General features: G+C 39.8%; 4 protein-coding genes and 1 long non-coding RNA gene across 8 annotated transcripts; 2 read left to right on the top strand and 3 right to left on the bottom strand.

Annotated features, from left to right (window-relative positions):
* Positions 1-1780, bottom strand: hes6 (hes family bHLH transcription factor 6). Its single transcript, XM_044219252.1, has 4 exons — positions 1643-1780; positions 1462-1548; positions 1242-1323; positions 1-911 (listed from the first exon to the last, which is right to left on the bottom strand). Exons 1-4 carry the CDS (start codon positions 1715-1717, stop codon positions 490-492), a joined length of 666 nt encoding a protein of 221 aa, XP_044075187.1. The 5' UTR covers positions 1718-1780; the 3' UTR covers positions 1-489.
* Positions 1419-2113, top strand: LOC122886724. Its single transcript, XR_006380416.1, has 2 exons — positions 1419-1559; positions 1654-2113. It is a non-coding gene; the product is annotated as an uncharacterized LOC122886724 (long non-coding RNA).
* Positions 2114-3665: 1552 nt separating this feature from the next.
* itm2cb (integral membrane protein 2Cb) lies at positions 3666-8872 on the top strand. 2 transcript variants are annotated; one of them, XM_044219251.1, is made up of 6 exons: positions 3666-3913; positions 5974-6111; positions 6267-6455; positions 6560-6670; positions 6847-6997; positions 7684-8872. In XM_044219251.1, the coding sequence occupies exons 1-6, from the start codon at positions 3827-3829 to the stop codon at positions 7773-7775; spliced, it is 768 nt and encodes a 255-aa protein (XP_044075186.1). In that variant the 5' UTR covers positions 3666-3826; the 3' UTR covers positions 7776-8872. The 2 variants fall into 2 exon arrangements, with proteins under 2 accessions (XP_044075186.1, XP_044075184.1); XM_044219249.1 differs by having other exon boundaries at positions 3670-3913; positions 6264-6455.
* Positions 8279-15287, bottom strand: LOC122886721 (G-protein coupled receptor 55). Of its 2 annotated transcripts, XM_044219247.1 has the most exons (3): positions 14867-15287; positions 13090-13834; positions 8279-11805 (listed from the first exon to the last, which is right to left on the bottom strand). In XM_044219247.1, exons 1-3 carry the CDS (start codon positions 15085-15087, stop codon positions 11599-11601), a joined length of 1173 nt encoding a protein of 390 aa, XP_044075182.1. In that variant the 5' UTR covers positions 15088-15287; the 3' UTR covers positions 8279-11598. The 2 variants fall into 2 exon arrangements, with proteins under 2 accessions (XP_044075182.1, XP_044075183.1); XM_044219248.1 differs by having other exon boundaries at positions 13090-15283.
* A 2007-nt stretch (positions 15288-17294) lies between these two features.
* snorc (secondary ossification center associated regulator of chondrocyte maturation) lies at positions 17295-24939 on the bottom strand. Of its 2 annotated transcripts, none has more exons than XM_044220114.1 (3): positions 22449-24939; positions 18521-18688; positions 17295-18406 (listed from the first exon to the last, which is right to left on the bottom strand). In XM_044220114.1, the coding sequence occupies exons 1-3, from the start codon at positions 22522-22524 to the stop codon at positions 18297-18299; spliced, it is 354 nt and encodes a 117-aa protein (XP_044076049.1). In that variant the 5' UTR covers positions 22525-24939; the 3' UTR covers positions 17295-18296. The 2 variants fall into 2 exon arrangements, with proteins under 2 accessions (XP_044076049.1, XP_044076050.1); XM_044220115.1 differs by having other exon boundaries at positions 18521-18682.
* Between the last annotated feature and the right edge of the window lie 97 nt (positions 24940-25036).

Raw genomic sequence — 25036 nt, 5'->3', positions numbered from 1 at the left:
TAGTTTGTCAAAAAGATATTTATTGAAACTTTTTAGGTGAGGTAGCCTACTAAATGTCATTTGACACTTATAAATACAAAGTTAAAGACATCCTACATAAAAAATAATTTACACACAACTAACAATGCGTTTCTAGCTATCTTCTATACAGCCCAGTCATATTCAACAATATTTACATATGCGTTTACCCCTTCACTGAAGGCAGGCCCATACAAGTCCAATACACTTCCAAATGAAGACCCTACATGTCTCTGACCTCTGCAAAACAGATTTAATTACATACTTTATTTATTAAATACATTTTAGTTTATTTGTAGTTCCCCAATAATTACACAAAGAGCTTCTCAGATGCCTTTCAACAAGTTTCAAAGTTGTCATCTCAGTAGTGTTTTTGTCATGTACTGAGGCCTACCCCACAAAACATCCTAACACAAAGCATTAAATCATCTACTGTGGTTTAAAACATGCTGTTCCTTTTTTTAAAATGATCTACCATGGTCTCCACATTGACTTGGAGTACGTTAATGAGGGCAAGCTCAACACATCCTGGCTGTCAGCCTCCTCTGAAGAAGAAACATGACTATGCTCTGAGTCAGTCTCATCCAGGTCAGAGCAGAGGTCATCGGTGGAGGTGGTGGAGGGGGCTGGGGACACCAGAACCGTGTACATGCTCTCTGACAGGGACCAGGTGCTGTTACTGCGGGGATACTCTGCCACCGTGTCCGGCAGCATCACCCGGAGGCGGTCTTCGTCGTTCAGGGGCATGCTCTCCAGGAGGTGGTTCAACAGCTCCGCGGCTACTGCTGGGTCAATCCCAGGACAGCTGGACACAAAAGTGTGCACGTCATGCATACACTGGATGTAGCCTGCAGCAAACCGCTCACAGGCCTCCCGGTTCACGGCGTCCATTTCTACGGATAGATACAATAAAATAACCGTTAGCTCAGTTAGCAAAATTCAACTGCAAACGGTCAGTTACAAACGTCGAGCTCTCTGTTCTGATTGGCTGAGCTGCGCTCGAAGATGCACACGCGCACCTGTGGCCGCAGTACAGTTGATTAGAATATTAATGCGCTAACCGTTATTAATTAATGCGTAGGTTAGTTTTAAAGAACTATATTGTTCGGCGGAAGAATGGCATGTAAGTAATGTGCTAGTTTAGGTTCATCAAAGTAAAATATTTAATTAACTGTTAATGAAAGTTAATGGCGTACTCTAAAGTAAACGTAAATATATAATACCTTGAGCCCGGTTTTGCAGGATGCTCTCCACACGTTTCACTGTCATCTCCAGCACTTCGGCATTCTCCATCTTTGATTCTAACTGCAGCGGTTGACAAAAAAGCGTAAGCAACAAGCGCTGGCAACGCAAGCTAGCTAAAACAAGACATCAGTTTAGTTCATTTTGAGGAACAACACTACATGAAACAGGGGCCTAAAAATATAACACATATTATCTTACGTCTGCATCCGCGATGAGAACTCTGAGTTCTTGTAAACTTTCATTGATGCGAGCCCTTCTTTTCTTCTCGACCAGAGGTTTCCTCATCTGCCAAATCAGTAAGGACAATGGAGTTACTTTGTCAGTTATCAGCCAAGTTAAAACAGAAATACTGGCAGTAAGTGCTTACACAGGCCCTTACCTTTCTGTCAGATTTTATCCCACTGCAGTTATCACCTCTGTCCATTCCGTTTGTGTTGCTACGGATGGGGGCCATGTTGTTGAAGTTTAACCCAGGCGCTGCCAGAAGCCCACTGGACTGGAGGTTGGTGTGTAATCCTAAGAGCCGTTACAGCGTGTCAATGGGTGGGACAGATGGCCGGGCGATCCCAGCGACCAACAAAGCTTGCAGAGAGACTTGGCTCCTTAATGCTGCTCCGAGGGGGTATGTACTAGGTATATATGACGGTTCATTTACATGTGAATGGATGAACTGGCTACGAGAGCAAGACACATCGAGGGCGCGCAACGCTCGTACCCGCCAATCATCAGTGGTCATGTTAGCTTGTGTCCCCAACTTCAGTCTGAACCATTGACTGTATATAAAGATGGTATTAACCTACATACAGATTAAAAACATAAACTGCTGAGATACATTCTACAAGAAAAGGGCCCAAAACAATGGCCACAACTTCTGTAGCCACAGCTGAAACAAATGAGATATAACCAAGTAAATCGGTGGAAATAATCATTAACATTTATCTTGGATAGAAATGCATGACAACAAACACTCTAGACTGCTCTAAAAACAATTAAACAATCATTTACATGTAGGTTATTCCAGTATATCAAGCTCTTCTTGCAAAAAAACAAAAACAACACACAACATTTAACCTTTAATGTTAACTTTCTTAAGCACTCTTTTATTGTGTCACCACTATAGGCTATATATCTGCCAATTCTCACATTGCATCATTAGTCAGGTGGGCCTATTTCAAGCTTGATTGTGAGCTATCAGTCCACTTATGAGGACTAAGCTAGTGCTCCACTAAAAAAAAAAAAACTAATGTGAATTGGAAGATATGAGCCATTTGTCAAGTACATTACTCTCATGTGTAAAGAGTGTAAGAGCTTGTAGCCTGATGAACAAGCAGCCTCAAACAGTACTGGCTCTATTGTAGTGACAAACAGAAAAATAGGTCATTCCTGTATTTGGAAGGTTTCATGACATGTTTCCATTGCCTATTCTGGTATAATTTGTAGAGCTTTTCAGAAAATGTAATTGTATCATCAACTCAAATGTCCTATATAGTTCAAATGTAACACACTGTGTGGCTTATGTCTGTAGTGAGTCATATGGACACACTGTCATGACTGTTCACATATGGTGAAGAGAGCCATGTGCATTTCTGTGCAAATTTGCATGTGTTGTGTAATTTGCATTTTGAGGGGTTTGCAGTGATCCACTGTTTAAAAGTTTTATTCATGAATAGACTTTGGATTAGATTTTGTAAAATAATTCTTAAATATTTAAATTATCTACAGCACTAAGACGGTGTAGTCCCTCATTCGTCCAGGACGATATCTACAGCACTAATACCCCATTTTGTAACCACATGCAGTGACCTATTTTAGAAATGTTTTTGCTTTAAGGTCCACTTACAGGTGTATACATACTAAAGACTCCATTATATTGCATTACATTAAAATATACATGAATTGCCCAAACCAAGGCACAGATAATTCACAGTACACACTGTACTGTACAACACTGTATGCATTACATGCCGTGATGAGCCCATAAATAAGTGCAAACAGTCATTACTATTATTATTAGTGGTAGTAGTATCATTGGTATAATTCTTATTATTATCACTAGTAGTGACCTAGTGATAACTTTATTGCAGTCTAGTAGCTGGCTGAGAGTTTGAAACATCTTTACATTTCCGGATGATAGTGTTGAGAACAGGAGATGCAGCTTTAAATAAAATACGGAAAACACTACCATATCTGGCACTTGCCTTCAGAATAAGGGCACGATGTAGTTTAATATCAACTCACAGGAGATTCATTTTGAATTTTTCATCCTAAACAGCTATAAATGTTCAAGTATATTCATTTGTTTAACAAAGAGCCCACGAACTGTGTATTATGTGTTAAATTTAAACGTTTTAGCCGGACTCGGACTCTTATTTTGACAGCGGCGAGGCGGCTTTTCCTTCAGACCCACACAACGCATGTTCGTCAGAGAAGACGCTCTTCTGATGTCACTGAACCCCGGGGGCGAGAGTGGTCCGCTGCTATATAATGTTCCCGGCTCGGTGGATGAAACCAGCGCACTAAAATCAGATACGAGATAAAGCAAATATACACTGAACAAACAAACATGGTGAAGATCACTTTCCAGACAGTTTCGGCGCAGAAGCCTGAAAAAGAGAACGATGAAGAGAAGATCATTATACCTCAGGCTCACGTGAGTGTGCACACTTCGTGTTTCTTTGTCTATTTGTCTTGTGTCTCAGTATAGCACGAGTAGCATATACTCCTTTTGCATGTGTTATAACTAAGTAGATTAACGTTCTGTTTATTCCCGGTTGTAATGTTTGATTTGTCTGTCGATGTATCATCATGTCACTTGATGGGATTTATACTGGTAATCTATGATCTATTTAATTATGCAAACAATTTTATATACAAACATAAGGCAGTATATGCTTAAAATAATATATTGCATGCGTTTTCTTTTACTATAACCTTAATGCAACTGAATGGTTGAAAATCACACCACGTATTGCAGTTTATTAGATTGCTTTTGCTGGTGCAGTTACCATAGGACAGCTTATTATGCGATAATGTTATAATAACAAGGGTATAGACCCAACATTGCAGGCCATCCCAGCCTGGGGGATGTTGACATTACGCCACCTTGTTTGGCCACCGCGAGGACACGCTGCAGATGGTTGTCCTGTGTGTGAGCCTTCAGCAGAATGTGACACCAAAAGTGGTTCATAAAGTACGCAAACAGAAAATAAAAATCTCCCCTTTTTATCAGTATGGGCAGCAGAGTGGTCACTGCACCAGTCAGTTACATCACGAGGTGTTATGCCACGTGAGTCCTGAGAGCCTGTGAGTGAGAGTGGTAATCCAGGATTACTGTGTGTTGTATATAAATAGTGTGCAGGGTCTAAAGGCATCTTATCTTTTTATTCTCTCTCAAAATTGTCTATTGGCATAAAAACTCAGGAGCAAAAATATGGACAAATACTCCAGTTTTATTATACTTTAGGTATTCCTGTATTCTATGAATAGGATCTATAGTAGATTTTCATTTGAAGGTTCATTTGAAGGACCAGGGGGTTCAGAAAGGAACTGAACATCTAATTTTGTTACAATGACAAAACTACACTGCAACATGGCAGCTCCCAGGTCCTTAATTTTCAGCCTCTAATTCTCAAACATAGGGCTCAACTGGTGTTACAACATTTTGAACAGAATGAAACTGTGCTTTAAAGTTGATAGATAGATAGATAGATAGATAGATAGATAGATAGATAGATAGATAGATAGAGTAGTTTATTGTGCACATGACGGCATCTTATCTTAAATTAGCCTGATCATGTTATCTCTGAGATTGTAGCATGGCTTAAATTAAATATTTAGCCAGTCAGGCATGTCACAATAAGTCCAGTTTCTCTTAGCTTCCGTTCTGGACTACCTCCCAGGAGTTAAACATTAGATATCTGGCACACAATGGATGTACGCCTGTCTAAGTCTCATGTTTTTTTCCCCCAGCACACTGTATACAATGAATACCACTTGATGACGCATCCATCACGTCTGCAAACACATTTCTTCACCTGTTTGTTACGTCAGCAGACGAATAAGACATGATCTTGAAGGCTGTGTGGATTCAGATTGGCTGCGACAGTAGGCTAGGCGTCAGAGCCAATGTGTGTAGTTCTATTAATATGGCCGCCTCTACTGAGGGACTCCTGCTCCACGCAATTGTTCTCATTTTGACTCCCACTGAGGGTGCTAGCTAACTGCAAATATGGAGTGTGGAAGTAGGCCTCTAAGAATAGACCCAGATGGCCACGTGCCAGCATCTTCGTCAGAGCCTGGCACTGTCTGTTCTCTCTACTTCCGCTCTCCATAGCAACAGTAGTAGGGAAAGGCAGCAGATTGACTGAGAGACTGTGGGTGGGCATCGGGCATGCCTCATTCCAGTCCGTCCTACGTCTACCAGATCTCCTTGCTTGACTAACGACTTGGCATCTGCCTCTTGTCAGAATTAATTCTGTTACGATTTGGACTTTGTATTTTAAAGCATGGCAGCGTGAGAGGACATTTTGTCCACTGATACTCCATCATAAACTTGTGGCCGTAACTAGAATTGAAAATAAAACTATATGTTTTACAAAATACCCTCCCAAAAGATCCAGTTCACACCACAATCTCCTGGCTATCTATCTGACTTTTCCTTCCTTGTCGATCCTGACTTGTCTTCTAACCGAACTGCGTTTCTCTTTACAGGAGCAGCTGGTTCTTCCTGTCAGGCCCAAGAAGCCTTTTCCAAACGGCCTCTGCTGCCTCACCTTTGGCCTGTTGGTCTTCATGTCAGGACTAGTGCTGGCCTCTATCTACATCTATCGCTACTACTTTATACCTCAGGTCAGTTCACTCTACCTCCCTTTTCTTACATTATATCCTGAACCCAGTGGCACAGACTGTTAATGAACGAAAATGTAAAACAAACAACAACAAAAAAAGATAGAATCTAAAGTCACTTCACATGCTAACTCAGCTCTGTTGCGTCCCATTAGCAGATCCCAGAAGACAGCTTGTTCCACTGCCGGGTTGTCTTTGAGGACTCTGTGTACGCTCCTCTGAGGGGCCGGCAAGAACTCGAGGAGAATGTCGGCATCTATCTTGACGACAACTACGAACAGATCAGTGTACCTGTGCCACACTTTGGAGGCAGTGACCCTGCTGATATCATCCACGACTTTCAGAGGGTAGGTTAAGGCATCCATGTGTTCACTGGTTTGCTCTCATTACATTCTCTTGTTAAAGTGTTTCCTTATGGCTTAGGCTTTAACATTTTTGTTATTGATTCCAGGGCCTCACAGCTTATCATGACATTGCTCTGGACAAATGCTACATCACTGAGCTGAACACAACCTTGGTGATGCCTCCACGGAACCTGTGGGAGCTGCTCGTCAACGTCAAGGTGAGGCACTCACTACAGTCGCTGTTGATGTCACCAGTGAAGCTGTTGTGAAAGCATTGTTAGAGATAAATGGCTGTGTGAGAGAGTGAAGGACTGCATCTTTCCACCTTCCTGTCTGCAGTGTTCCTCCCACAAACAGATCGACTGAGTGATTAATTTGTGTCTCTTTGCCACAGAGAGGGACGTACCTTCCTCAGACTTACATCATCCAGGAGGAGATGGTGGTGACGGGTAGGGTGAGGAACATGAGGCAGCTGGGCCCGTTCATTCACAGGCTCTGCTACGGCAAAGAAACCTACCGCCTCAGACGCCGCAACCAGCGCAGACGTGAGTGCACACATCCACTTCCTTTTACGATCTACTCAGGCAATATGAGGGATGAGTGCTGGGTTACGTCTGCTAATTTGTCACCCTCTTTCACACCAAGTCTTGTGAGATGTTGAGTCATGTGACATGTGCTGGGTCACTGTGAGCTCTCTGAACTCACGGAGGAAAGTATTCCTCCGGTGAGTCACAGGGGATGCAGTGTTCAGTTTTGGTGTGTAGGAGCAAACAGAGAGCGAGTGACCTTGCAGAAAACAAATACAACCAGAACCAAATAGGGGCTTCCTAGTGGACATTTCAGACAGTGTGTCCGCAGTGTAAAATCCTCCTCTAACAGCCCGGCAGCCTGAGTATCATATCTGTGTGTGTATATGTGGGCGCAGCCTGGGAACTTCCTGCTATGTGAGTCACTCGTAGTGCAGTGGACACATCCACACACTATGTAGGAGGTAGTGATGCACATGAGTGTTATCTCTGTTGTTGCTGCCTTTTGATTGGAGCGAGAGCGTTAGAAATGATGCAACAAACTTCCCCTGAGTACATATATGGATGTGGTTTGCAGGGATCCCCACAATTGATTCAAAATAGACTTTGCTCGCAGGCACGGTAGCAATAGAAGTGTAATGAACACTGCAAACCTCCACTTTCAGTACTGAACAGATTTTCTGAATGTGTCTTCTCTCTTCCAGGTATTGAGCGCCGCGAGACAAAGAAGTGCCACAGCATCCGTCACTTCGAAAACACCTTTGTGGTTGAGACCATCATCTGCGACAGGGTCTAAATCTGAGGCGGAAATCACAGCCATCTAACACTGAAGCCAATTCCAAACCATACCTCTTGAATTCTTTAGGCTTTTAACTGCACTTTAAGAGCGAGTATTTGTCCAACAGTTTTGTTTCAGTTGAAATATTTGTTTTTTTGTCTCGAGTTGGAAATGCTCTTTTATTGTTCACGCACAATGTTAATGTCTTTTTTATTCAGATAGTCTGTATATTTGGATGAAATGTGTTTGGATATATCTGTAGCTTGTCATGTTGTGCGTAAGATGTTAATGTGTGCCAGTTTGTGACATTTTCATCAGACGACTTAATTTAGTTTCATTTTAGACTCGTCCTTATTGTTATTTGGTAACCCAGTGCACTGTGGGTGGTGGTAAGGATTCTTGGAAGCTGCTTGCACTGTGCACTCGTGTTAATATCCGTTTCTCGGTTGTTATTTTATTTTGTTTTGAATGTCAGAAAATGGCAAAACATACCTCATGTAGTTTAGACGTTTCTTTGTTGGTTTATATCATTAATGAATGGTGTATATAACTTTGATTGTTCCTAAGCAATATATAATGTAAAATGATTTTGAACATATTGTTACATGCATAGATTTTTATCTGAAATCGACTTGTTTTGTGAACAATCATTTCCTTTGGTATCACACTTTCCTACTCCTTGGATATAATAGCTTTAGACTGTAATTAGTAGCAGTGCTTTAGAGGGACAGAAGGAACCAAAGTCTGCAGTCAGCGATGCTATGCTTATTGTTAAGGATTTATAAAATATTTAGAAAGAATGCTTTTTACTGTAGATGATATCAAAGGCTAAAACAAAATGATTTTTGTCTTGCTCTTCCTCCTCTTGGATTTGCCTGTTGTCTTTAGCTCTTGCCAGTTCCCAGTCCTTCCTATCTTGGCATTATAATCTCTACAATGTTGATTTGTCCCAACTTTGGGGTGTCTTTCTAATGTGCAACCTGGATCAAATAAGTCTCTGTTGAGAGAGACCCGTGATATGTGCTCATATTTCATCGTCTTGGATACCTTATTTTGCTGTACAGTCGATTTTTCTTGCAATATCTTGCTGCTTTAAGAATAAATGATCAAACTTTCTTTTTGTCTTTTGAATGTTCATCAGTATCAGTTTCAGTAACACATACACATTATCAATCTGCAAATTATGGGTTGGAATAATTGGAGATTGTGCTAACAATGTTCTGACATGTAAAAATTGTTAAGGAGAACAAAGACTGTATTTTTCCTTTGTGAAGTAAAGACATAATGTAACTGGGACATTGGCACAGCCCTGATCAGTTCTGTTTCTGTGGGACATGCTACCCGTATTTTAATGTGTTGCTTAGGATGTGTGGATGATTGTTTGTACAGAACATTAAACTGCAGCTTCATTGTGGTGAATGTAACGCACATCACAAGATAAATCTCTTGTGGTTAGCTGTACTTGAAAAATGGAAGAGGAAAATTTTGGTTTCGAAATTGATGTCTTGCCAGTTGTTGAGAAACGTTGAGTAAATGAATTATTTCTGCAATTTTCTTCAAAGGCCAAATTGATCCATGTGTCATGTCTAACATAAATGTGAGCTTTAAGTTTCAGAACAGACATCAGCCATAGAAATAAAACTTATGCTATAAAAATACAAACACCTTCTGTGAGTCAACAAAATCTACACTATCCTTTTGTAGAGGGCTTTGCTCTGATAAATAGTCATTTTACATCATTATGTTTTTGTCTGGGCTTTCTTTATTTTACAGACCAGTTGCACAAAAGAACAGAAAAAGACCAGATGAAGATGCTCCATGGTTTCACAAAAACAAATTTCACTTGAGAAAAATGACAGAAACAGAAATAAAAACAAACAGAAACTAAACGGAATTAAGCCCAAACAAATAACATTGAAACTTAACAAAGAGGAGGATAGTGCAAAATGAAAGTAACAAGACACAAGTAATGCAAGTAAACCAAAACACAACAGTTTTATGACTTGTTTCTGGTTTCAGAAGAGAGCTTTACACTGATTATTTTGTACAATAAAAACAGCAATAATATAATCGGGTGATGTGTAGACTTATGAACACTTTCCACTGTTACCACGAGTTGACTCTGTTCAACATGAGCAAAATAAGACAGAGAGCGGCTTCATGTACTACATGTACAACTTTCCATTTGGGTTTAGCTTTAACTGCATTCACATAACTCCTATGTCCTCTTGTAAACAAACGAATATCAAAATAGTCTCCTTAACAGTCTTGTAGTACAGAGGTCAGGCTGACTGCCATTAACAGTTGGCTTTTAACAACTTTAATAATATTATTGCACATGTTTGAAGCTACAAAAAATAAACAATTCAAATAAAAAGTACATATAAAATTATATTTACATATGTCATGACCATATTTATGCAATGTGGTGAGTCTAAGGAAGTTGATAAGTAAGAATACATTTAGAAAAAAACAGTCAGTCGGTTTGCATTCATAAAACTTTCAGCCGAACTTGCCTCCTTTGTCATATTAGGACAATCATAAGAAATGTGTTATAATCCCCTGAACATTATTTGAGATTGCATTAATAAAGTCAGAGATCAATTTTAAATCTATACAAGTAGAAAATCTTTGCCACTCAGCCTTAGGCTTTATTTACATATTAATTTACAGGATGGATACAGAAATGTAATTTTAATTAATGTCTCAGCATCAAATTCTCAAAAATGTGAGAATACCCAGAATTTATTTGTTACATATATTTCTGATGCTATATTTACAGTAACTTATTAATCAATGATAGATATACTTACTTGTATTAGAAGTAAGTAATATTTCTTCAGTCACAATGTGCCAAAGAACCAAACTAAGAAAACATCAGCAATTAAGACAGTAATGAAACGTTTTGTCATTTAAAGTTTATAAAAACCTGTTATTAAGATAGTAATTCTAAATAATTATTAATGAATGCTAATTAATTACATTCATGTGTTTCAAGATCACAATTGGTTGGTGTCTTTGTGAGATTTACAGATCGTGATTTATTCATGTACTAGATACGTAAATATGGAAATATGTATATTATGAATGTTTAAATGAACATTTTAATTTGACTTTTTATATAAATCTGCATTTTATATATGTGAGATGCTTTATAAATAATCCTATGATTATTATCATAATTAGTTGTGTCTTATAAGAAGTTTCACAATTTACTAATTGTATTTATTGAGCCATATTGGTCTGAAATGTATCGGCCCTGATCTCAGATGGTTGGTGTTGTCTTTAATGACGGCTTCAGAACAGACTCGACTTCTTGAGCACAGATTACAAAACTCTGCAATGAGCTGCTGGTGCCCAGTTTTACTGTTTTAAAATGAATCGTACACCGCATCAGTTTCTCACTCATTGTCAGTGTGCACGACTAGGTGACCCGAGTGTGCTTTGAGCCATCTCACAAGCTCTTCCTTAAATCATTTTAGAAATAAGTCACATTGTTTTTGCAACGTTTGGTTTAGCTCTTTGAGGTTACAGAGGTGCCTACCGGCTTCCTGTCACTGGACCAAATCATATATCACTGCTCGTCAGATCTTCTCCCTATACAACACTGTAGCTTTACTCTCAGCACTGTGGTTAATTGAGATTGCACTCTAACCTGCTTCATTTCCACACCTTGCTCTTAGTGCTTGCCACATTTGCCTAAATCACCTACTGGAAACAACACTGGCCCTTTTTCAGTTTCGCTGCCTAGCTAAAACTCAAGAAGCCAGCGCTTGTATTCACTACCAGCAGTGCTCTGAGGACAAATTATGTTTTTACTTGAATTGTCTTTGTCCTGTGTTTAGACCTCTGAAGAGCTGAAGGTGGCTCTTCTTTGGCTGATCATTGACAGCCTGAAGGTGCTTTTGGTGCTCCTCACCTCATGAGCGATGAAGTAGTAGCACAGGGCGTCCAGACAGCAGGTGATGTTGGACAGGCACATGGCTATCTGTATGAACAGGCTGATCCTGGTCTTGTTGCCGCAGTCCTGAATCACTCCTTGGTGCACCTGGAGTTGAGCACAGAGAAACATCAGTCAGCCATCCTCCCTACACGCATGAAAATCTTAAAATCTTATAATAACACTAGAGGTAACCCAGTAGGCTCTGCTGTAGTTTTGCATGTTCTTATCTTTTCTGAAGATGATCTCTTCGTACATCATCTGTACTTGTTACATGTTGTTATATTGTCGAACTCTGTAGTAATGATTTTGTTCCAGATGAGATCTCTTACATTTAAATAAAGATTATACCAACCATCCGAGTATCAGGGCTGTAACTGAGATACACCACTGAGGACACTGAGGTCATGTCCTCAGCATTTCCTCATTTAAACAATCTGTTATTATGTGTTGCTTTCAATTTTGATGAAAAACAGGTGCTAAAACAGTTGTCCAGGACAACGTCAGTGATTAGTTTGACTTATTCTTTCAAATGTATGCCTCGGATCCAGGATGTCAGGATCTTTTATAATTCTATATAGCCTTTTTTTGTTGTGGCTGAAATGAAATGGTCACAGATACCACGTATTATAATACCGGTTAAATTGGCTGCTTTTTTGTTTTCATGCACATATTTTTGTAACATTTACATAAAAAAAAGACCTTAAGAAATTAGTCACTTAAGAAATGTGTCAGAAAATGATCAAATAGTGTAACCATAAGCCTACTGGTTTGTCATTTTTCTAACCAAACCAGGCAAAAAATACTTAATATCCTGGTCACAGCCCTGCCCTGTATGCCTGTTGCTATAAAAGTTAAGTAGTTTGTTTGATGTAGTGTAAAAAACAAGGCAGGCAGCGCTACTTCTGACAGCGATGTAACACAAAGAAGGTGCTCCTGATGCACGGGTTGGCAAATACTGACTGTTCATGGGAAAGCCAATAATTTCCCCCCAAAACAATCAAGGCACACTGCTCCAGTAAAGTGATTTGGGAATCCATTCCCTTTCTCGTGGACCTGATTTAGTATAAGATAGAAGTCATCTTAAGTCATTTCGATCATTTGTTAATTGCAAAATGAATTATGATTTTTTTAGACATTGCTTGATACATTTTTATGGATATATTGTGTTTTGGAATAAAATCCATGAGAAGTCCTTCAAGTGGTCAGAAAAAAACAGAAATTTAAACATTTACAATTCCATGAGAGCTGGGCAAAACCCCATTTGGTGATGAAGATTATGTAATGTGATCGAAAGCTCCAGAACAGCTACTAAATGGGCCTTGAGGTGAGATTGTTTAGCTTTCATCACTCAGTTCAGTTTGCTTAAAATTAATTTGCAGTTGATCTCACCAGGAACTGCAGGAGGATGCCCAGGTGGCTGGGGGTGAAAGGCACCAGGAAGGCACTCAGACTGCTGTAGATGATCTTCACGCAGGCTCGGCTCCTGGGGCTACGCTTGCCGGACTGCTGAAGCACCCAGATGGTCTGGACCGAACAGTAAACCACCACCAGCGCAGGCACCAGGAACCCAAACAACTGCAGACATATGATCACTTGAGGACTCCAGCCATTCTCTGAAAACCTGTGGAAGCAGTGGAAGTCCGTCTCCCCGGCCTGCCTGAAGCGATAGATGATTGGAGTGATCACAACCAGCACCAGCACCCAGACCCCCATGCAGGTCCCCAGAGCCGCTTTGGGTGAACGCAGTTGCTTGGCTTTGAACGGGTGACAGATAGCCAACCATCGGTCTACAGCTATGCACATGATGGTGTAGATGCTGCCGTATATCCCAACAAAATACAGGCTTTCCAAGACTGAACAGAGAGGTTGGAGGTAGGCCGGCCAGTGGTGAGTGGTGGCGTGCATTTTGAAGGGAAGAGGGAAGAGGAGGAGCAGGTCCATCAGAGCCAAGCTGGTCATGTAGATAGTTGACTCCATCCATTTTTGCAGAAAGATGCAGAACACTAACAGAGCTACAACATTAAGGATCAGACCAAAGGGGAATATGGGGATGTAGATGACCAGCTCCAGATATCTCATCAGGTTGTCCACCTCTTCAAATGAACAGTTGCTTGTCATGGTGTCGCTGCCGCTGCTGCAGGGAATGTAGATTTGATTTGATTTAATTTCAACAGCTTTGTCAGGATTTCAAAGTGAACTTGTCTTTCCTGTCATTACTCTTTGTTCCCACACAGATATGCTCCTGTATCAAGCCACTTGAAACCTCTCAGTTGTGTGAGTTCACTAGCTGAGAACTAGTTTTTTGTATCTGCTTTCTGATGTAAAGGCCAAAAACACCAAGAGAACATGTTGTATTAGTTTAAATCACATGCTCTAAATGTTCATTGTAAGTTTAAATTAGAAGTAATACATCAGGTATATGTTGAAGTAAATTGATGAATTATTTAGACTTTTAATTTAATTTAGATTTGAAAAGAAATATCTTAATCTTGACTCTTGATCTATCAGATTAGGCACCTGCAGCAACATAGCTATGTGTTTTCACTGGCTGTTGGACCTTTCCAGTGCACCTGTCTTTATTAAACACACGAGTCCCTTAAGGATCTGAGAGTTTAGAGATTTTAATACAAAGAATCAGGTCTTTTGTGGAACCTGGAGTTACTCTGCAGTCGTCTCTAGAGGAAAATGTCAGCTCGTGACAAAGAAACCCCAAGCTGTTATAACACAATGGTTGTACAGAGAAAAACCAAAATCATATCTCTGAACTCTGTGGCCGTGCATCTAGAAGAAAAAAAATAAATAAATAAAACATCCACTTGACCTCCAAGATGATAAAAGTGACAATAATTTTGGCAGATATATACACTGTATGTTGCTGGCTCATATAAGTGATCAAGATTGAGGCCCTTTCCAATTAGTTCAATGTCGTTCCCAATAAAATTAATTAATATTTTGTAATTCCTTTACACTTATTCGTTACTTAAATCTTCTCATTTTAGAGTATTTGCAATAAAAGTCTGGCTTGTAATTTAAACATTTAAACAAAAGTGCTACACACACGTTTGGTTCGTCGTTAACTGCAACCCTTAAAAAGTCTTAACCTGGCACTGTTTTGCTGTTAGGGATCTTGTACAGTGGAAAATGTGAAATGTAGTTGTGCTCTTACCTCACGGATGCCAGTCTCTCAGTGGAACGTTCAGTGTGTCTGTCTGACTGTCTGCACTGTGCCAGACACACTTCTGCTTTCTCTGGCTTTGTTGTTTCATTACCACTTCCTGATTCATGCCACACATCATGCCATGTGCATTGTAGCCGTTTAAAATCAAAGCAGCGGTGAATTCGTCCCGCAGTTCTTAATCTAGTATGCATTTTTAAAGATACATGCATGCATGATCACTGCAAACTGCTAGAACAAAAGATTTAATTTGTATTTGTAACACCTGAAGAAATCAACAGTATGTGAATGATACTCATAATGCATACATGTGTTGTTTGTGTTGTGCTTTGTAAGTGCCGAGAAGTGTTTCATAAACACATAAAAAATACAATAATTACAGCTGGAACAATTCATTGATTAAATCTAAAATGTGATGATTTGCTGCTTCTCTTTCTTTTTTATCGTTGTAAACTGAATATCATTTTGTTTGAACCGCTGCTCGGGCAAAACAAGACATTTAAAGACATCACTTTGGGCTCTGAGAAATTGTGATGGGCATTATTTCACTATTTTTTGACATTTCATAGACTAAATGATTAATTGATTAATCAAAGAATAATCTGCAAACTAATCGATAATGAAAATAATCGAATGAAAATTAGTTGCAGCCCTAATAATAGTATTAAAACAAAAGATAAAAAGACTTCATTCAAATTCATACATGAATCAACATGAATAATTGAAGAAACAAGACTGAGAGTCTACAGACGTGCCATTGGCTTTGGGAGACTGTGCATATACACAGCAATGCTTTGAGCTAAATGCTAACATCAGCATGCTAACATGCTCACAATGACAGTGCCAACATGCTGATGTTTAGCAGGTATAATGTTTACCATGTTCACCATTTTAGTTAAAAATGCTAACCTTTGCTAATTAGTGTGTTAATTGCTAACACACAGCTGTGACTGATGGGAATGTCAATAGTTTTACAGGTATTTGGTCATAAACCAAAGTATTGGATAAATTGAAATGTTGGCTTGTTGGTGGCAAAAGGGAAAAGTCAGGGGATCAACAGTCAGTAGGGTTCATTCTCTAGGGACGATGAATGTCTGTACAAAATTTTATCTTAAACCATCCAGTAGTCTTTGAGATATTTCAGTCTGGACCAAAGTTGTGGACCGTCAGACTGGGACGAAAAACCACGTCCCTTGTGTGGCTAAAGATTAGATGAAAGACTATAAAGACAAATATCAAATATGGACACAAACTTAAACAGTGTAAACTGTATAAACAGAAATACAATTGAGGAAACTGTAGTATTGGCTAACACCACAAGTATTTCTGTTAGATTGTGGTATTATATTTCCTCAGACTGGAATTTCCATCACTATACAACAGTTAAGTCACATACGTTGTGTTCACTGCATCTCGTGAATGTAGGTGTTTAATAAGTGTCAGGAGGTTGAGATGATTATCAAATCAAATCTGATCTTATTTGTGCTGGTATTAGTTCTGAGCGTCTGTGGAAGTCAGTCTTCTTCTCAAAAAGAAAGACTGAAAGGCATTCAAAGCGTTCCTTTAAGTCTGTGAAGCTGCAGAAGCAGATTTAGGCTGATAACATTTGAGGGTTTCCTGGTTTCAGGTGGTGAAATAACTGTATTTAAAGTGTGAGAAAGATGTTGCCCCCTTTTTTAGAGATGAAAAACGAGACTTGTTAATGACGATGTTTGTGGAGGACACTTTGAACTTAAATCCTCATCAGTCAGCAGAGAAATGTTTTTGAATTGGAATGGTTTAGGGCACATTACTGTAAGATGACACTTTCATTTTATGGAAAACTATAACCTTCTTTCTGTAAATGAAAATGAAGCTGCCAGCCACACTGCCACCTACTGTTGTGACTGAAGTGAGGCCAGTGGTCTCTATAGATAAACTCAAATTTCTTCTCACTTAAAATTACATTCTCCTCTGTGTTTTGGGACCCTAAGGGCTTGGATGGATTTCTTTTGTATAGACACACGTCTTTTTAAAATTAACATATGCTGCTGCATTTTCTTTTATATCAATGTATTTATTTAAGTACATTTTAACACAACACAAACAGCAATAGAATAAAGGGATTTCAATTATATAGTAATAATGTGGTTATGATTTGTCGCAACTATAGGCAAAGATTACAAACTACAGAAAATGAAAAATGAATGTTGTGCAGGCACTTTGTCATCTTTTGTGAAAACATGACTTGTCTATTTTGTATCAGTCTATTTTTTATCACTAGGTTTGGCATTACAGTACCTCAATGCTAACTTACAAAAAAGACATGGTTATAATAATTAAGACATTTAAAGAAATCCTCCATAAATATCATTCTCTTCACTGTGTTGACTCTGGTAATGTGGTAAAAAAAAAAAAAAAAACGCAGCAGTCACAGACGTTTTGGCATATGATTTATTTATTCAACTTAAATCTCAAACAAAATAATTGGGCAGTGACATTACCACGGCAACATCCAGCTGAATGGCTGAAGTACTGAGGACTCTGAGGCGTATAGAAAAAAGACAATAATTTTACTAAAATATCCCCCCAAATAAAACAACAACAAAAAACTACAAACACTCACTTGAGTGCGAACACACATTCATCCACGCTCTAACTTTATATTTGCTCTGCAGGTAAAACAAACAACCCAAATACCCTGTTTACATTCATCGAAGAAGCCTTTTTAAAAATGTTTTCTTCTTATTTTGACTCCACAAATGTTTGTAAATGGTGCAATACAAACTTCGAAACTTGTACACGGGTGACACCAAGGGAATATTTTAGAAATTATTTTGGCACAAGTTAAAATCATTGTGAAAGACTAATACAAACCTCATCTGTAGGCACATAAATCTCAAATAACTTTCTTATTGAAAGAAAAAAAGTAAGGCACGGACTAACAAAAGCACACAAATACACACACACACTTCATGTACAAATAAAGGCAAAGACATGCAGGACACTTCACATCAAACTCTCAAGACAAACAGCCCACAAACGTTAAAAACCCTTTAGAGCATGCATGTAAGACCTTAAAAAGAAAGAAGAAAAATGGACATGGACATGCTATGATTTCCACTGGAAGAGCCAGCCAGTTCTAACATTATACCTTTAGTAACAAGTGGACATGTTGAGCAACAACTAAGAGTGTTTACAGGAGTACATCTGTAAATAGTCAGTCAAGGGACCTGCCACATTTTTTTAGCATCTACAGAAAAGCAAAAGACACAACTCATCTTTGAAAGAAAGACAAGGAGCGAGTTAAGAGTTGAGAAATTGAGATGAGAGGCAAAAGAGAAACGCTGACACACTCATGACATACAAACATACACACACACACACACACACACATACACACACACACACACACACACACACAAGATGGGATGTATTCACTCTAGGAGGTGGTGAACTTCCTGAGCGTGATGACAATGAGGGCGAGGAGGACTGATGCTCCAAGGAAAACTGCTATAACAATGGCTGTGATGGCCCCTGGCCCCAGTACCCCTGCACGCACACACACACAAACACACATAAAGAGATGCAGTTTTAATCACTTGAATACATAAGATTGACACAAATTTGGTGGCTCTGAAATGCTAGATCAAGTGTCAGGTTCACCTTCCTCCTCGTCCATGGGCTGGGAGTGTGTGGTGTCCTCGTAGTCGAAGGTGAAGGGCTGCTCCGTCATGTCCTGGAAAGGGTCTTTGGTGGTGACGTCACTGGGTGGCTCTCCAGACATGGTGTCCTGGTTGTCCCTGGTTGTTGAGGCAGGGTCTGCAGCTGTCTCTGCAGACCAAGAAAAAAGTCACTTAATCCCTGTACTGCCAAAGACTGCCTGCTGTGCAGTATTGACTTACTGTGTGTTTTCTTAAGGCAGTAATTTCACAGACGAGGCGCACGGCTTTGCTAATGGCTCTGTTTGACTTTTCTCTGGGCGCTGAGGCCTTGGGGATGCAGAGCTGCATACATGGCCCCGTATGTAATGGCTCCAACAGCCTCTCTCTGTCTCACTACGGCTCGGGCCTGGGCATAAGGATGTCTTTGTAGAGGATGAACATTTTGTCCGTTTGAGCTACAGACATGTTTCTCTTTTGCCCAAGGGTTTAACCAAGCTTGTCTATTGTCTAAAAAACTAATTGAGCCAAGGTTTGGTTAATTATCTCAGTGGAGTAGTAGATCTGTTTAACAGTTTGTAGGAGAGAAAGTGATTTGCTAACTAGTGCATGAAGCTCAGGTTCTGTACAACTCTTTGCTCTCTTGTCCTCTGCCAATCGATTGTCTGTTCTCTTTCCATCCCAAATTGTCTTTTGACATTCCTCTCGTCTGAGCATGAAGTTACCCTGAGACTTTTCACACCTCCACAGCAGCCAGAGAAACAAAGTCTCTTTCTAGGCCACATTTCTGTTTCCTAAGACAACTTTTAGAACCTAGATTCCCGGAAATGCTCATTTTGAAGAGAAACCACAAACATGACTGTGATTGTGGTTGCTGCCATCGTGATGGTATCTGAACGGCTGCACAGCTTTTCTTTTGATATCCAGAGGAAAAGGATGAAAATTTGATCTTCATCTCCCCTGAAAAAATAAACTCGTCACACACACGCCCACCCACTCACTGATTCACTTATCCTATCCACAACTTGACGCATACCAACAAAACCGTAATCCAAACATATTTACACTCAGTTTATTTAATGCTACATATTTATTTTGTAGCCTCTGACGCCCTCAGTAAACTCCTTCACCCTGTTTTACATCTCGGTTGTCTTTTCTATGGCATTATCAAAGAAGCCTCATATTATTCTCTCTCAAAGAGCTGAATACATGTTATGATTAATAAGAAATTAGTGCATATGATATAATCTCAAGTGTTTCACATCAGCAATTCTGATATGCACTTCTGATGTGAGTATTTTGATGCTGCTGTGTTGACTCTGAGTCGTGTGCAGCTTCCTGTCCTGTAGCTGGCTGGAGGTTTGGAGGCCCGGGCCTCTGGCCAGCTCAGCCATCAATGAGGCCTTCAGCCGAGCTCACAAAAGGTAGCTTGTGCGGTCGCGGAGGGCGGCCGGGCTGCAACCGGTAACAACCGGCCAGGCCCAAACCAGGCACCGGCTGGGCACTGGATGTCAAACAAACTTGTTTATTAAATAGTCCCTGTGTGTAAAAGGCTGTGCCTTCTGGACAGCTTGATTTAATAGGAAGGCAAAAAATAATAACATGATGTTTTCCGTTGGCGTTTGTTTCCACGAGGAGGGGTTCACTCGAGCTTGAAATTTCTGTTTAATGGAATTAACATCAACTGAAGCCTCTAGAAAAACTATTATTCTCAGCTGACAGCTACCTAGGTCGGTGGTTCCCAACTTCTGTTGTCTGATGTACCCCCACAGCCCTATCAAATGAGCAAGCACCCCTTCATCGTCATGTTCCAACTTAACTGTTAGCTCAATATTTTCAACTGTTTATTCATTACTTTTAGCTAGATATTAGTTTTTCCATGACTTATTATTTCAACTTCTCTTCTTGTTCGCTTACGACTTTTTAACGCACGCTCAACTGCAACACATGATGATAATGTGCTGAAACGGTCTCAGATATGGCAGCTTGTTTATTGTATCACAACAAATTTGTAATCCTTTTTGGCTGTTTGAAGGCTGATTTCAGACACTAAAAACACAGAAGGCCATTTGTTGGTACCTCAGGCCTCTTCAGTCAGGATTTCACACCAGCCAGAGAGATGACAAAGCGCGCACACGGGTGTGTGTGAAAAGCAACCTGGCCAAGCATCTAAACCACGAGCGACACATCCCAAACATGACATCGGTAGTGTCGTTTGTCCTTGCTTTAACCTCTTTGACTTCCACAAGTGGTGACCGCATTTTCCTTTGTAAAATATTTGACAAATGACCATTGTGTTTTATTCTAAAACTAGGAGAGTAGGAATGGGGCTAGGTTGCTAGAATTGGCCTCCATGTCCAGTTACAAAACTAGTGATGAACCCTTCTCTAGCACAAGGCTCTGCGTCTCGCACACTTTATCAGCCATTTTGAGGAAGATCAAGGAGAGAGTGTGTGAGTAATTATGACACTGTGTTGCTTAAACTTCTTATTTGACACGTTTCGGTTTGTTTCTCATGTTGCGTCAACCATCGGGGCTGCATATCATGCTGGTTCAGTCAGTAGGTTGGTGTCGTGGTCAACACGACCTGATGACACTACTTGAAAACAACACTGTACGTGACAGCCACATCACTCACGACAGACAGATAAGAGATGGCTGCAGAGTGGAGACTCACTACACAGCCAAGCTGAATGCAGTCGTTCTTAATAACATTTCTCTTGGCTGTGTTTGAACTCTATAAATGGGAAATTAATTTTCCTGAGTGTTGCATTAAAAATATGTTTCCACCTTAAAATTGTACAGTCCAAAGTAAGAAGAGATACTTTTATAAAGGTGTAGGCAAGTCATAGCACCTCAGTGTGAGAAACCATGACATAGTGTTTTGGCCCAGAGCATTTTTTTCTACCACAGTAGGTTTTGTATCCCATGTAAGAGGTGACACTTCAAAGCTATGTTTTTTCTTTTTTCACAGCACAGGGAGGACATTGTGGACTTGCTATATCCCTGTCATCCCATTGCCCCCTTGACCTCTACTGTGACCTCTGGGCCTGAGATCTGCTCTACTGTGTCCAGTGCCTTTTTCAAGTTGATTTGTGAGATGTCACAAAGAGGAACATAGAAATACAGACAGAAGTAAGTGAAAGTGAAAGGTAGACCAGTGAGTGTGCTGATCTGTCAAGTCTTAAATACCACTTGTGCTAAGAACCGGTTGGTGTTAGGTGTAAACGCTTTGTACATCACATAAAATGTTCACAGATGAAGACAGAATCATTCTTATTACTACCTCAAAATTTCTACACTTACATGAAATAAACTCCACACTTTTGGGCGTTTCACTACGTCAAACTGATACTACACAGAATTAATTCAGCTTTATAGCTTGAGTCAGAGGGCAGCAGGTATTCAGTTTCATGTGAACATCAGGCATCATGAAAGCAACTGAGTCATCCTGTTTGTCAAAGAGCAGCTTTCACAGCTCTCAACAACTGCATCATTTACATCAGGCTGCAGACTCACACATACAGGCATGCGAATGTGTGTGTGTGTGTGGAAAAGAGGGCAAAAATGACACGTGTACACACATCTTTGATTTCATACTTACAGAGGACAAAAACATCAGTCTATGAATCGAATACAGTAAGATAAGCAAACAACTATAATAAGAATAATAGTAATAATAATAATAAGAAGAATAGAATATAAAACCTTAAATTTACCCATTCTAAAATAGTGCACAAATGTAAAGACACAGCGTTAGGGGAAAAAAAACAAAAGATGTTTTCTACTACTGTGCTTTTGCATGCTTTGTCTTCCCTTTCTTGGAAAATTTCTACCATAATTAGTTGCAGCACACACAGGCGAGGTTACATATTTGTCATGCAACCAATGAAATTAAATAAAAATATCAATCACACCAAAAGGAGGTTTACCTGTGTGTACAAAGGCTACCATGAGGCCTAGGAGCACAAGGAGGAGGAATCTGCAGATACTGCTGCTGTGAACCATGGTGGCTGTGAAGGATGAGCGTCAGACAGAGCAAAGCGTCTCCAAAAAACTTCTCGAGGAGTAACTTCAAACGAGTAACTGACCCCGGGAGAGGAGCAGAAGAGTACAGGGGAGCAAAGGAGGGAGAGAGGTAGGCAACTGAGGGGGTGAGAGAAGGGGTGGGACTAGGTGTGCACACAGGACTGTCTGGACACTGTGGACTTTGTGAGCACATCATTGCAGGGCACACCCACTCCAAACTCCTCCGGGCCACATAGTTGGGTGTGAGGGGTCAACATTCGGTAGCCGCTGACCTTGGCCAGGTCACGTCACGAAGGTCTCTGCTGGACATTTTACGCCTGTATTCTAAGAAGGAAGTACCGGACAGCAAAGAAATTATTAATTTTCAAAATCAAAATCTAAAGATTGCAGTGGTGGAGGTGGTATTGAGATCTAAAAGTACCAATATCCAATAATTCATTAAACAAGTAGTAGAAGTACAGAATTATTAGGAGCAAAAAGTTTCAAAAAGTTTAAGTATTCATTGAATTGAATACAGCATTTTAAATGAATGAATACAGTGTATAATACAGCATTTTAAAGGGTTACTCCAGCAATTTAGTATTACACTTCCAAAAAGTTGAGAGACTCACAAGAGAGAAGTAGAAAAAGAATGGTCGAAGTTGTAGTTGCTGAGATATTCTGACATTTAGTTCCCAGTGTGGGTCAAGCTCCACGAATGCTGGGTCCTACATTTCCCATAATGCAACAACTGATAATCAGACTGAATTGCCATTATGTTTCACTTAATTCATTCAGCCTGACGTTGTTTTCATGTTAGTCGATTTCTTGTTGGGAGGGGACTATGTATTCGTCCCACATACACCATTTTCAGTTGACATGGAAGCTGCTACAGCGGTTGCTAGGAGCAATTAAAGTTTTTCACATTGATCAAGGAAACATATTGATTTAAGAGTTGTTTCTGTAAAGGAAGTTACAGCAACTTGTGCAACTGTGTCGATCTCACCTACACTTGTCGCCATCTTTCTGTTGCTATTTTTCATGGATGTAGCCTGGTAGCTAGCTACGTAGATAGATGACGTCCCCATTCTTAATCCTGCCGACTAAGGTCTGATTGGTCAATTGTTGGTCAGTAACTGAGAGAAACAGCTGTAAATGGGCACGATGTCAGACCTACATAAATCGCTGAACAGATCTGAGATGCGGGTGATAATTCAGAGGTCTGGAACCAGGCTAGAATGCAACCAGCAATTTCTTCGTTATAAATTCATAGTCTGCAAACCCACATCATCAGATTTATATTCTGACTTGACAAAGCTCTTCCTGAGCCACAGACCACACTCAACTGTTTTGTTTCACTCTTCATCTTTCGTAAACTGACCCTGATGTCAAAGGTCCTGATCATTAGTTTTGTAAGTTAAAGTTTTGTCTGCAAAGTAAGTAGTAACTCTAGCTGTCACATAAATGAAGTTGACTAAAAGGTACAATATTTGCCCAAATAAAGTATAAAGCAACATAAATTTAATAATAAATTAATTATTTATTAATTAATGTATTAAAAGTACAAATACCCCAAAAATGTACTTAAGTCGGTGGTTATCAAAGTTGGGGGCATAGAGTCACGGCGTGGATGTTGAGCGGACCTAAAGTTGCATGAATATGAATCATGTGGTGACATAAACAAAAGTGCTCTGATGCTAGCATGGCTATCTTGCAGAATCTTTTCTTTCCTTCATTCGCCTGTATTGCTAATGATTGTTAAAATTAAATCCACTTTTACTGCTAGGGGGTTGGGGGCATGAACTTTTTTCGGCTTCTGAAGGGGGGCGTGACAGAAATAATTTGAGAACCACTGACTTAAGTACAGTACTTGAGTTAATGTACTGACTTTTACTGTTGGAGGGAGAGGAAAACAGTAACAGTTTGATATTTTGTTGATCTGAGAATCAAGTCAAGAGTGTCACATCAGCTAAAGAACAATTAGCCTGAGATTATAAGGGTTTGGTATATTGTTAAGGGGCATTTTGACAGAACAAATGCTGACCAAATCTCATTTTTGTCCATGGCCTATTTCTTTTGGAAGTGTCAACACATTCAGTATTGACAGTGAAGGTTTTTGCTTCAGTATGGTGGCGATTGGTGTGCGTGCTTACAGTATGTTGTTGCTTTTCATTAAAAGGAATTAGCGGGTTTCATTTCCTCTTTGAAGAGTAATAGTCAGCAGAATATATGTAGAAGATGACTGGGGAAAAAGGCATGTGATAGGATTACTCGGTCAATTTTGAATCTTAATTCTCACACCGAGAGGGATTTAAAATGTTCTCTAATTAATTAACATTGTGAATGCTGATACCTGGCTTCAACTCATGTTCTCTGTAACACCTGGCAATGAATTATGTTTATTTATACATTTCCAGCTCTTAATAGGATCTCTGTAAAATGCGATTTATCGTAGTGTGACTGGGTGAATGCATGTGAATCAAATTAATTCTGCACATGGTTTTTCTGAATA

Source organism: Siniperca chuatsi, linkage group LG13 (assembly GCF_020085105.1).
Source record: "Siniperca chuatsi isolate FFG_IHB_CAS linkage group LG13, ASM2008510v1, whole genome shotgun sequence".
NCBI lineage: Eukaryota > Metazoa > Chordata > Actinopteri > Centrarchiformes > Sinipercidae > Siniperca > Siniperca chuatsi.
This window is presented reverse-complemented; position numbering and strand designations above follow the sequence as displayed.